This window comes from Antedon bifida, chromosome 11, assembly GCF_963402885.1.
Source record: "Antedon bifida chromosome 11, ecAntBifi1.1, whole genome shotgun sequence".
Classification (NCBI taxonomy): domain Eukaryota; kingdom Metazoa; phylum Echinodermata; class Crinoidea; order Comatulida; family Antedonidae; genus Antedon; species Antedon bifida.
The window spans coordinates 10,377,641-10,391,457 of NC_136236.1; the positions used below are offsets into that span (position 1 = coordinate 10,377,641).

General features: G+C 35.7%; 1 protein-coding gene and 1 long non-coding RNA gene across 2 annotated transcripts; one reads left to right on the plus strand and one right to left on the minus strand.

The window, feature by feature from the left end:
* Positions 1-4,237: 4,237 nt before the first annotated feature.
* LOC144856284 (uncharacterized) lies at positions 4,238-6,346 on the minus strand. Its single transcript, XR_013614911.1, has 5 exons — positions 6,143-6,346; positions 4,979-5,022; positions 4,701-4,736; positions 4,391-4,438; positions 4,238-4,275 (listed from the first exon to the last, which is right to left on the minus strand). It is a non-coding gene; the product is annotated as an uncharacterized LOC144856284 (long non-coding RNA).
* A 3,921-nt stretch (positions 6,347-10,267) lies between these two features.
* On the plus strand, positions 10,268-12,180 carry LOC144855193 (uncharacterized). The gene is made up of 2 exons (XM_078713007.1): positions 10,268-10,924; positions 11,494-12,180. The coding sequence occupies exons 1-2, from the start codon at positions 10,268-10,270 to the stop codon at positions 12,178-12,180; spliced, it is 1,344 nt and encodes a 447-aa protein (XP_078569133.1).
* The last annotated feature ends 1,637 nt before the right edge of the window (positions 12,181-13,817 follow it).

Sequence of the window (13,817 nt, forward strand, 5' to 3'; positions counted from 1 at the left end):
TTTGTCTTTCCCCTTAACGTTTTCATACCACAATCGCTGTGCTAAGGGGAATTTATTATATTACCCTTAAGGCCATTTTACACTAAAAAGAGGGAAGTAAAATCAACCGATTGACCCCTATCTAAGTTTATTTTCTGTCAATCCTTAAGGCTACAATTTATATAAAACAAAATAATTAAATGGTTAAATTCTGTTTCACCAAATTTATAAATAATTTTAGGTCCTAGAGGCATGTCTTTTAATTTGTTGTTGCCTTTGCCGCCTGGCTGGGCGTGAGGTGAGTTGGTACCAATTTTAAAAACTAGTTGCATAGGCCTAGTCAGCTAAGCTAAAAGGTTAGGCCTAGCCTATTATAGTCGCCGCATAGTACTGTATATCGCTATTAATTAGGGCCAAAATTAAATAACTAGCCTAGGGGCCTAGCTAGGCCTATTTAGCTTATTCTTCTTAGGCTAGGCCCTAGCCTAAGCCTAGCTAGGTAGGCCTAGAATAGGCCTAGTAGATATTCGCCCAGGATTCGCGTATGGGTGTTAAACGGCAGGGGTGGCGCCAGGATCTTCCCGACGCGGGGGCTACATTCCCCGACGAGGCCGGCTATGCGAGCGAAGCGAGCATCACTAGGCTGGGGGCCCGGGGGCCGCCAAGGGCCCCTGGTGGGGTCCAGGGGGCGAAGCCCCCGGAAGCAACGCGTTCTAGCGTCATTTGAGGTCTTTTTAATCAGATTTAGGGTAGCCATTTTTTCCATTTTTTATAATGCATAAATAAAATACTGCGTGCAAAAAAACGATGCGCGATGACTGTTTCAATCCATATTTTTCAATTTAAAAAATAAAAGTTCAAAGAAAATTTAGAAAAATAGAGTTGGAGGTCCCGGAAATTGGACTTATTATACTTCAAAACATGAAACAAAATATATAAGTCCCTATCATGGTTGTGACTGAGCTAAGAAATGTTTGAAAAATAGAGATGTTAGGTCCCGGAAAATGTACTTCTTGTTCTTCGAAATATGACCAGCTTTATTGTTGGGGCTGAGCTAAAAAAATGTTTTAAACTAGAGCTGCAGGTCTTCAAAAAAATTGCATTTTATACTTTGGAAACATCAGGCCTAGAGGCTTTAAAAACGCAAGCGTAGACCTTTTTCAGTCGGGGAAATAAGTTTATTCCTCCCAGGTGTATGCGTGCGTACCATCTGGACTACTTCCGCGAGTGGTGAGAAATTCATGACATACAGGATATTGAAAATGTAATAACTTAGCTATAATAAGATGTTGGCTAAGCGAAAAGGGCATGTTTTTTTGTTTAGTAATGGATGAAAAATTTATTTTAGGTGCCCCACGGTACAGAAGGTTACTTGTAAATTAAAAAATTGGTGAACATACGAACAATTTAACATAATTCGTTTTTGCTGTAGTGTAGCGTACGTCGACGCAGTACACGACGTAACCGTCGGTAAACTTCGCCTGGAAAATAACTACAGTACACATTTTGGTCCCTGGATGAAACATGATATCACGCGTCTCGACCCAACGTTGAACGATTCGAACAAAGGGATACCGCCAGACAAGTGCGTACCTAGCTAATGTTTAGTAGTAAGTTAGATCGCTGGCAATAATGAATGCATAAAAGTGCATATTAGCCCTCTGACGTACTCTCACGGTCAATGGAACGTCGTGGTTTTCTAGGCGCTGAAGCTATATGAAGTGAACGCGAACGTTTTTTACTGTATATTATATTCCCCGACAAAAAGTACCCGTGTTCCCCGACGGGGGGGCTAGGCTCCCCGACGAGGGGGCTAGAGCCCCCCCCCCCCCACTGGCGCCACCACTGTTAAACGGATGATCGGGCCCACTTTTGTATGCGCACCAAACAAAAGGAGGCCTCCAAATAGCCATAAATAAACACAGAACTAAATGGCCATTAAACTAGTTTAGTAACTAGTCAAGTATCAGCCGCGCAATGTTTTTATGAATATAGTAAATATTAATTAATTATTAAACAGCCGATAAATACTAATCAATGTGTCTTAATACAAAACAAATTTTACTAATCTAACATCTAGTTTTAATGATTAATTATAATAATTAATCGTATATTTCTTTTTTTTACGTCTTTTCCTATTTCTGCATATCATTATTATACATGATACCCCAAACAACAAGGCTCATCTCATAAACACAATATTTCCCGTTTTTTTAATTGTACTTCTTCATTTCTTATGCACTTGGAGTTTATAACTTGATACAGAAACCATAATCCTGTTATCGATAAAATGAATATTAATTATTAATATTGGTAATGGTAACTAATAATAAATAAACTAATTTCCAACATTTAAAAAACACAAATTGCAGAATAAAACCAAAACGGAAACAAAACAACTTTATTTATAAAAATCACACATACTTATTGGCACATGTAAAATAAAAAAAAAAAAAAATGTACTGGCATAACTGACGGCCGCAATAACTGGTGGCTGAAATGATCCCAAAAGAGTTATGTTGTCTGGTACTCGTTGTGTTAACATTAATAATGTCTTTTTCCTTTTCATATAGGCCTAGTGTCTGATGTGTTGATGGAGTAAATGTTCTTGGGCAGCTGGTTGCAGTTTTTCTCATTTTCTATGGCTATATTGTTCTTAGTTGATGTCATATTCTAAATATGTAATTTGTATTGTCATGACGTTGAAAATATTTAAATAACAATTGTCCATGTGGTTTTTAACATCTTTAGATTCATCTGATGTCCAAATCCAGTAAAAGTATTGGATTATTTTATTGATGATTTGTTCTACTGTACAATCATGTAAGAATTAGAAATCTGGCTACTCGCTCAAAGCTGCTACAGTAATGTACTGTGTTAGGAATACTATTAATTGAATCTAACATACACTGGATAGTTCCTAATTTCAGTCTGTTACACTAGTATTAATTTTAAGAATTTTATTAAGGAACATACTACACTAATTGTGCTTCATATTTTCATATTCATACCGGTAATTTTTTTAAAAACATTTGACGTTTTTAACATGTATGAAATCTATCTCCACTCTATCTCTATACCATGTACCGTCAATTCTAATAGTAACCCACACTCTAATAGTAACCCCGCTTCTAGTAGTAACCCAACTTATAAGTCAATCTATAATAATAACACACTACTACTACTAGTAACCCATGGGGGAGGTTATTATTAGAGTCACAAAAACTATTGAAAAAATGACATTAAGACTGGTCGTTTATTATGCAGCAATATTTTGAAAATAAGGAGATAATGCATGTTGATGTCGGGAGGACTGAGTGTTTTTGAGTTTATAAAATAAAGTTCAAACAAATTTATTTATTCGTACTGTTTTATTATTTTTCTATGATTTGCTGACCGGAAAAGTTGGGGTGGGTTACTATTTTCAGGTGCCTAATTTAAGATTAGTAATAATAACCCACTACTCCAATAGTAATCCCCCTTCCCCCCCCCCCCCACTTCTAATAGTAACCCACCCTAAAAAACAATCAAAAAATAATAACCCAGGGTTACAATTAGAAGATTTACGGAATCAATTAGTTTAAACTAATTAATACATGCTATAGACTATTGTAGCCCAAATATCAAATTACACTTTTAATATTGCAAACATTTCCAAATTGATCAACTTGTAGTATATAACCATGTATCAATTAGTTTAAACTAATTAATCCATGCTATAATCTATAGACTATTGTAGCCCAAATATCAAATTACACTATTATTTATAATAATAACAGCAACCAGTAATCCACAAAATGTTAGGATTCAGCCAAGTAGCCTTTTTTGCAATTAAAATCTCATTACACGGAATCTCTTCGATGTTATAGAACACACTTCTCGTAGGCGTGTTGAATATGTGTGTAATAGCGTGTTGTATAAACGCGCCCTTAAGAAGTATAGGCCTACAGGTACATATGACAACCTCAGACATCCATCCTATATTAGACTGGGTTCCAGCCCGTAAATTTTGGCACATATGGCGTTTTATACGTATAATATAATACTCAGATTTACGCACTGGGGAAATATGTGAAGAAATCCATTTGCATGCCCGCAAACATCCGATAAGAATGACGTAGGTTATCATACCATATGTGCCAAATTATTTATCTTTACTATTTACGGGCTGGAACCCAGTCTAATCATATATATGCACTGCTATTTAACCAATTGAATGCTCTTTGGCATGTGAAGAACGAACCTTTTTAAATAAAAACTTACCTGTGAGATCGTCATGGTTGTATAGGTCATCTCCTATAGTAGTAAACAAAAACAATTTATAACATTAATATTTTATACATTTTCGTTCTTGATACATTGTACATTTGTGTTTTCAAATGTTTTGCTGCTAATATTGTAGTAGACTTACCTGATGTTGTGGCAATTTCTAGTTGTCCATAATTATCAGCATCATCTGCTGATAAACAACAATAAAATGTTAAGAATGTAATGTTTACGAAAATCTAATTTGTGTCTGATAAGTGCCATTTCCGGCATCTACAGTTGCACAACTCTTAAACATTTCTTATGACACAGGGACAGATTGGAAGGGAAAATGGGACATGGATTAATTAATTTTAACACTAAAAAAGAACTTCATAGAAAGAGTCAATCTTAATTTCACCTCACCTCAGCACCAGCTGGTATAGATTTTTATTAGTAATGTTTTATAAGCTTACCTGTGATGTTTTCTTCTTCTTTAAAAGTTTCATCTGCTGATCAATAATAAATGAAAAGTTAACAATTTAATATATTCCTAATATATATCTGTACATTAAGTACTTTGATTGCACTGATTGCATTGAAGAACTTAAGATCTACCATAAAATTTGTTTCCATGTTTAGAACCAACAAATATATGGTCTTGATTTTATGGCACTCTGGAATTGTCTCTTCTATTAGCAAAAGAAGTATTCTCATTTTACATACTTTGTTTATAAACTATATTAAAGCTTACCTGTAAAAGTATTCATTTCTACTTCTAGGCTTCTGGGTTATCTCCTATAGAAAAACACAATAAAATAATTAATTAAAAAAAATTAAGTTTTCTTATTCTTCTTACCTGTACAAGTGTTGCCACTTGTTAATTTGACAAAATTTGCTGATTTTTCAATTACCTACTGGCAGAACAGGTAAGTAAAAGATATGTACTGTGAGGGTAATAAGCTGTACGGACTATATAAAGGGCAGGAAATATTTTGAGATAATCTAGGTTTTGGCGAGATTCTGGTTTTTAAGGTGTTTATGCTTTGTGAGAGTGAAGTTTGCATTGTACCAGCAACAATGCCTATTTTTTTAAAAAAAAGATGTGCCGTGTTTAACGTTTTCACCCGCAACTACAGCAATTGCATTATAATTCTTCAAGGTTGATATGTCCTTGGCTATTGGCTGTTCTTGTGGCCTCGAAGTCTCTGCTGCCTGCTTTTTATTTTGGGCATATACCGCATCACATGCTTGTGCATATCTAGCACTTTCCTGATCTCCTGTGATTTGTGATCATTATCTGTTATTAAAAACAATCCACTTAATATGTTCCCTTATAGAAGTATTTTAACACAACTTGTTATTAAGTTGCAAAATACTGAAATTAAAGACTGCCTGAACCCAAAACAAGTAAGTGCCAGACAAAAAGCCTAAGGAAAAGCCTAGAATATTATATTTATCCTTGTTTGACCAATGTTTGACCAATATTTATCCAATTGTTCTGGAGGTTGTCTTTAATTTGAGGTGATTTATACAGCCGATGAAATCAAATTTGAAAGTAGTCTGTAATTGGATTTTTATGGGAGTGACTTGTAGGTACTTTTGGCTAGTCTTCAACATAAGTTGCTCTTATAGTGGATACGATAGTCTACAATTGAAGATGCTTTTAAAATTGGGGTAGGCGGAAGTATTATTAGAAGGTAGTGGGTTAAATAGAGGGAGACCTGCATTGACAATTTGAAATGGACTGTTAGTCTTCAAAAAGAAGTTGCTCTTAGATTGGATACGTCACTAGTCTACAATTGATGGTGATTTTTTAATTATAATGCAGTATTAAATAGAAGATGGATGGTTAATTAGAGAGAGAACTGCATTGACAATTTGAAAATGACTTATAATTAATTAAAAAATCACCAACCTTGGAATCCAGATGTTCTGCAATATCCGTTGTAAAATCTTCAATTAGATTAAACTGAACATTAAATTTCTCCAAAACTTTTACTGTTGATCTGCGATTGATATGTGGAAAACACCCTCAATGACAGAAAACTCTGTTGAGTTGATACCTTCTAGCGTGGATGAGTTGGAATAAACAATGCTGAATTCAAAGAAGTAACCACTTCCCGACAGATTAATGGCAAGATCAGTGAAGTTGGCCCAGCCATGGATTATATCTACAGTGTTGTTGCTGATGAGCTCTGCATCAGATACTCCTGGGCATTTTCCATGGATGTGAAGAATGTCCCAGATTTTGCACAATTTCAGCCTGAAAAAATCAAAAAATCATTGAATAATTCCTTTTTTTCGTAGAATATTTGTATCAAACCTATGGTGTATTACCAAAGCTTGATAGCCTACAGTATATTGGAGTTTAGAAAGAATTGTGTTAAAACCTACACTGGTATCCAATATAGAGATGCAAGGCTGAACCTCAAATGGATGGTTCTCCATAGCATCAGCCGTAAACGTATACTCATTGTGCTTTGGAATTGATAGATGATTTCTACTCCTTGGTCACTAGATGCCTCTTCTTCAGCTTGCTTCTCAGAATACCTGTGAACCAATTAGTTATGTTGGTTTGTAATGATATAGGCATTATGGTTATGTTTGTTGCACGCCACACATGAGAATACAATTTAAGACTTTGGACAAGACGATACAAGCCAGTTCTATACTACAGTAACTCTACAGAAAACTCTACTTCAACTCATTACTTCTTAAAATGTGACTTACGTTTCATTGCCTGTACTTGGACCTCCTGTTGTATTTGTTGCTCTCACACCCCTTGTTGGGTCTTCAGCTGGGGGAGAAGAATCGGTCATTGCTAATAACCTCAACTTCAAGACTCTCGTACAAAGTACCGGTTTGTGCTGCATTAACAATTTCTGCTTGAAGGTTAACTAACTCATCATGGGTTGAATTGCCTGTAAGGAAAAAATATTAATTATTGTTTAGATATTAAAAGAATAGGTAATTAAATAAAATTCAACTCATTTCTAAACATATGAAACTGAAAAAAGAAGAAATCTGGATAGATTATGTGATACTTTAATATGGTTAAAGAAAGCTATTTACTTATTATATATACCAAACTGGCAAGATTGTTAACAAGATCTTCTTCATAGAAGTCGTCAACATCAACAGGAGCCACACCAAAGTCAACCATTATAACCGGTGTAGTGATGATGTCAATTGGGTCACTACCACGTATAAGTATCCAAAGAGTCTGCCAATCGCGATCACAATAGTTCTCGCCATAAATGCTGGAGTCAGGAGTTGGCATGAACTGATCGTTTGGATCTTCTGAAACCCATATTTCTCTTTCTATTAATGGCAATGATGTCGAAAGAGTTGACAATTTTAAATATCTTGGACTTACATTTGATTCACTTTTATGTCATGGAAAGAGCATGTTGAACAAGTAGCTTCTAGAGTATCACAACGTATCGGTATTATTCGTAGATTAAGATATTATATTCCAAATTTTGCTTTAAGACTACTTGCTAATGCAATAGTATTACCTTGTTTTGATTACTGTAGTAATGTTTGGTCAAATTGTAACTTAGAACTTGTTAATCGTCTACAAGTACTTCAAAATAGAGTAGCTAGAATCATTCTTTATGCTGATATGTACACCCCTATAACAGAATTGATGTCCTCACTAAAATGGAAGAGTGTCCATGACAGATGGGAAAATGATTTATTAATTATGCTATTTAAATGCCTACAGGGTTTAGCACCATCTTATTTAACAAATCTATTCAAATTTATGGACACTTTTCACACAAAAAATACAAGAAGTCAATCAACAAAAACTCTAAATGTTCCAGCATGGAACAATATTTATGGAAAGAGAATGTTTAATTATAGAGCCTTATGGAATAATCTTAACCTTATGGAATAATCTTCCTGTACATATCCGTAAAAATTATGAGACACTTAGTCAAGTTGAATTTAAACATCTTGTATAACTTCTATTGTACATAGTTTTAATATAGCTTTTACTTTTATTTTTCTTGTATTTTTTTTTCTAAATCTGGACCTCTTGGGAGACCAGTACTTGTGTATTGAAAGAGCTATTCCAGAATAAAGAAAGATTTGTATTGTATTGTATAGGAACATATCTCCATCCAGCTGCCCGTTATTTGACATGACATAGTGACCTTGATGGTACACATCTAAGCGTTGAGGATTGGCATACCAGATGCCGACAACTATTTTCTGATCTGGAGCTGTGTTCAGGAAATGAAGTCATAACGTTTGAGGATTCGTTGAACTCTCATATACATCTCATAAGTCTCTCCAATTGCAACGATAGACATAAATGTGCTGATGCGCTCTTGACATGTGTACCCATGACACCAGCCGTGATCTTGTGGTCCATTGATCAAATCAACATAACCGTTAGACCCAATGACGATTGGTGAAGACGTCGTAATTCTGTGTCAGGATCAAGACTTTCAATAATCAACATAGCGTAATCATAGTCATAGCATTCAAAAGCCTGCCAAGATTCATGCCATATGCAGTCTTCTGTACCAATGATACCTTAATGAAAAGAGCAGATTATATAAAAGATCACAGCTACAACACAGTGATTCTCCTACTTCTCAAAAAAGGGATGCCACAATAAAATTGCGTGCCCAGTCTCGGTGAATGGACTGGTCTTGTTTCAAGAGTGCAACTTTAATAGGAGGAAAGATTTAGGGAAGAATCACAGTTTACAAAAGCTAAAATTCAACATTAAAGCAGACAACCAACCTTTATGTGGACATTTTTCATCATAAGGAATTTTAAGTCCACGTCTCGGATCTCACTCGTATGGAGAATCAGGAATAACATAACTTTTAACTTTTAAATGTAAATAGGTTGGGTAATCATCAGGAATAGTCCTGAACAGGGAGATGAGCGCCCCTGCCCACCGATGAGTTTCGGGATCCCTTTCACCCGGAGGGAGAGTACCCGTCAGGGTCCCTACCAAGGGTTACAGGTCCCAGGTTTTTAGTTGTTTTTAAAATTAATTAGATAAATCAATGTTAACTTTTTGGTTAAACCAGTTGACAAGTACTTACTTGCAAGTAAGTACTTGTCAACTGGTTTAACCAAAAAGTTAACATTGATTTATTTAATATATATTTGAAACCAGATGAAATTTTTTGAGAAAAATTAATTAGTGTTCCATGACCTTCTCATCAAAATTAACGTCTCTCATAAAATTAAGAAAAGTTGTGCTATGTCAACATAATGTCAATGACGGCGAAATGTCCCCAATATTGGGGATAGCTATGAAAACAAGTAAGTAAGTAAGTAACTTGTATTTCAAGGCAAAAGAAATTACTACAGAGGAGAAGAAACAAGCAACACTGTTAACAGTTATTGGCCCATCATCTTATAAGCTTTTACGAAATTTGGTTACACCAGAAAAACCCAAGGATAAAACATTCGATGAGCTGGTAACAGCTATGAATGGGCATCACAGTCCAGTGCCTAGTGAAATTGTACAGCGATACAAATTCAACTCACGCTTTCGACGTGATAATGAAACAGTGCCTGAATTTATGGCATCGCTTCGATCGATGGCAGAATTCTGTAACTTTGGAGCCTCGCTCAATACAATGTTACGAGATCGTCTAGTTTTTGGCGTCCGTAATCACGGAATTTGGTCTTTTGGCAGAAAAAGCACTGACACTGGAAAAAGCTGTTGAAATTGCAACTAGCATCGAAACTGCAACAAGAAATGTAAGAGATCTGGCGCAGCCAACCTCTGCAGCTGCAGTTGAAAATGTAAACAAAATTGCTTACAAAAAGAAGTCAAAATTTACATCAAATACAAATAAGAAGTCGAAACCATGTTTTCGCTGTGGAAAGAATAACCATTTGCCAGACAAATGTTATTTTAAGTAAACAACTTGCCATTATTGTAGCAAGGTAGGACACATTCAATCTGTTTGTCTTAGCAAAAAGAAGGGGAAGCCCCAAACAGTTAAAAATGTTGTGGCAGATGAGCCAAGCGATGAACCAAGCAACATAGCTACAGAAATGTATGAAGAATTATTTGGAACAAAGACCACGTCTAGTTCTCCACCTCATCATCAAAGTTAAGATACTGTTAGATGGTTTGGATACTGAAATGGAAATTGACACAGGAGCCTCGGTATCAATAATGTCGCAGACGAAATTTAGGCAATTATGGCCTGAAAGAAAACTTGAACCATCGTCAGTTAAGCTACGTACGTACACTGGACAAATAATGGATGTTTTGGGTAAAATTAATGCTGAAGTTACATACCAGAATACTACTACAATATTACCGTTAACGATTGTGCGAACAAATGGACCTACCCTAATTGGTCGAGACTGGCTTCAGTTTATAAAGTTGGACTGGCAACAAATCAAGGTAATAAACCAATTAGATTTAAGTTCACTGCTTGGTAAATACCAAGAAATATTTAAAGGTGAACTAGGTACCCTTAAGGGTACTGAAGCAAAAATGTATGTTGATAAAGAGACAATGCTAAAATTTTGCAAAGCCAGAAATGTTCCGTATGCTTTGCGACAGAAAGTAGATGACGAACTTGATCGCTTACAACGAGAAGGCATTATTGAACCTATACAGTTTTCAGACTGGGCTGCACCAATAGTTCCGGTACTTAAGGCAGATAAATCTACCATTAGGATCTGTGGTGACTACAAAATTACTGTAAATAAAGCAGCCAAAGTTGATCAGTATCCTTTGCCCCGAAGAAAAATTTACTAAATTGGACATGTCACAAGCGTACCAACAATTACTCTTGGATAAAGATTCTCGAAAATATGTTGTAATCAACACTCAAAAGGGACTTTACAATATACACGGTTGCCGTTTGGAGTCTCTTCAGCACCAGCGATTTTCCAGCGTGTCATGGAAGGACTATTACAAGGAATTAAAGGTGTTACAGTATACCTGGACGATATATTAATTACAGGAAAAAATGACTTTGAGCATTTCGAAACTCTTGAAACCGTCCTAAAGCGACTGGCAGATGCTGGACTTCGTCTAAAAAAGAGTAAGTGTGTTTTTATGGTTAAATCTGTTGGTTATTTGGGACACCTGATCGACAAAGAGGGATTGCATCCCACAAACGCCAAAGTGAGAGCAATTAAAGATGCTCCAGCGTCTCAAAACTTGACAGAACCGAGAGCTTATTTGGGATTATTATCTTATTATGAAGTTTTTACCAAACTTATCCAACACACTTAATTGCTTTGTTATATGCCTTACTTCGTAAGGATAAAGCTTGGAACTGGACAAATTTAGAACAATCTACTTTTGATAAATCAAAGGAATTGCTACTTTCCTGCAGAGTACTTGCACATTATGATCCAAAAAAGGAAATAATATTATCGTGTGATGCATCTCAATATGGAAGTGGGGCTGTGTTAGCACATCGACAAAGTGACGGTACAGAAAGACCAATCGCATTTGCATCTAGAACACTTGCAGAAGCGGAAAAAAAGTATTCGCAAATTGAGAAAGAAGGTTTGGCATGCGTTTTCGGAGTAACGCGATTTCAGTCTTACATTTATGGTAGACATTTCACATTGGTAACAGACCATAAGCCATTGCTGGGTCTTAATGAGGACAGACTTGTGCCTAGCCAAGCATCAGCTAGAATCCAACGTTGGGCACTGAAATTAGGTACATACAAATATACATTAAGCTTCAAACTGACAAAGTCCCATGCCAATGCGGATGCCTTAAGCAGATTACCATTGCCAGGAAAACCAGAATCAATTCCACAACCTGTCGAAACTGTTCTATTGATGGAGTCAATGAACCAATCTCCAGTTTCCACAGCAGATATTAAAGGTTGGACGGTTAAAGATCCAACACTTTTTCGAGTTCTTTACTACATTGAAAAGGGTTGGCCCAATACTAATCCAAAAATTGAAAACTTGCAACCATATTGGATCTGACAAAGAGAACTCTCTACACAAGATGGATGTATTTTGTGGGGAAATAGAATTGTTGTTCCACAGCCTGGTAGAAAACAGTTGCTACAAGCACTACATGACGGTCATACTGGAATTGTCAGAATGAAAAGTTTTGTTCTGGTTTCGTTATGGTGGCCTAATATGGACAAAGACATATCAAAGCAGTGCGATACATGCCAATCCAATCAAACTTTACCACCTAAAGCATCATTGCACCCATGGAATTGGCCAAATAGACCATGGTCACGATTACATATCGACTATGCTGGACCATTTATTGGAAAAATGTTTTTAATACGATGCATACTCAAAATGGCTTGAGGTAATTCCGGTAAATTCCTCAACGACAAATACCACAGTGGATAAGCTCAGGCTTATATTTGCATCGCATGGATTGCCAGATAAAATAGTATCCGACAATGGAACATGTTTCACCAGTGATGAATTTCATACATTCGTAAAGCGAAATGGAATAAGACATTCTTTAACAGCCCCATATAACCCATCATCGTATGGTCTTGCGGAACGTGCTGTACGCACATTTAAAGAAACAATGAAACGTATGAAAGATGGATATATCGAAACAAAAGTCGCAAGATTCTTATGTTGTAATTTGTATGTTCTTGTTATCAGTTTCTTGTTTTTAGGACCCAAGTGGAAATAAGTTTTTAACTTTTCTTGGCATTCCTTGTAATCAAGGCCTGTTTTTTCCGTGCAATTGTTTTTCTATTTTCTATTTATTATATTTTATTGTTTTTTAACCTTGATTACCAAATAAAGTTTAAAAAAAAAACAATTCAAGATTCCTATTTAAATATAGAAATACACCTCATAGCACAACTGGCAAAACACCAGCAGAATTACTGAATGGCCGAAAATTGAAAACGCATTTGATCTTTTACACCCTTATCAAGCAGATCGTGTTATCACTCAACTTGAAAAACAGAAATTAGCCCATGATCGTCATGCAAAGAATGCACTTTTGTAGAAGGAGAGTAGGTGTATATAAAGAACTTTAGAGGACAAAATCTGAAATGGTTACACGGAACAATAATATTAAAATCCGGTCGCATCTCATTCAAGATAAAACTAGAAGATGGACGAGTTTGTCGTCGTCATGCCGACCATATCAGGAAGCGTTATAGGCCTGTTCAAACTCAGGATAAACAGCTTACAAACAAAGATGATCCTCCACAATTACCTCCAATGCTCATTAATCCAAATCTTAACAGTGGAAACATCACAATCGACCGTCGAAGCACAGTCTATTACTGCTCAGCGAAGAGTATACCTTACTCGCGATAGAAAACCGCCGGAAAGTTTAAATAACTGAAATATAGAAACTTTTATGGACATTATTACTGGACAATTTAAAATGTTGATCTTATATTTTACTTTATACAGTGCATTATACCATATACATTTAAAGTGTTATTAAACCATAACTTAGTACAGTGCTGCTTTGATTCAATTATAAATAAATAGCTTAGAATTGTTTATAATAGAAGGGAGGGAATGTAATGTATTGAACTTGATTAATATTACTTGCTACCAATTATTTATACTTCCTTCACCTGTTACCATATATATTACGTTAACCCACTTCTATATAACCCTGG

Coding starts and splice junctions, on each gene's coding strand:
- LOC144855193 (XM_078713007.1), top strand. CDS start 10,268: ATGAAGAATTATTTGGAACAAAGACCACGTCTAGTTCTCCACCTCATC. Junction 10,925..11,493: donor GTGGTGACTACAAAATTACT/GTAAATAAAGCA, acceptor TTACTTCGTAAG/GATAAAGCTTGGAACTGGAC.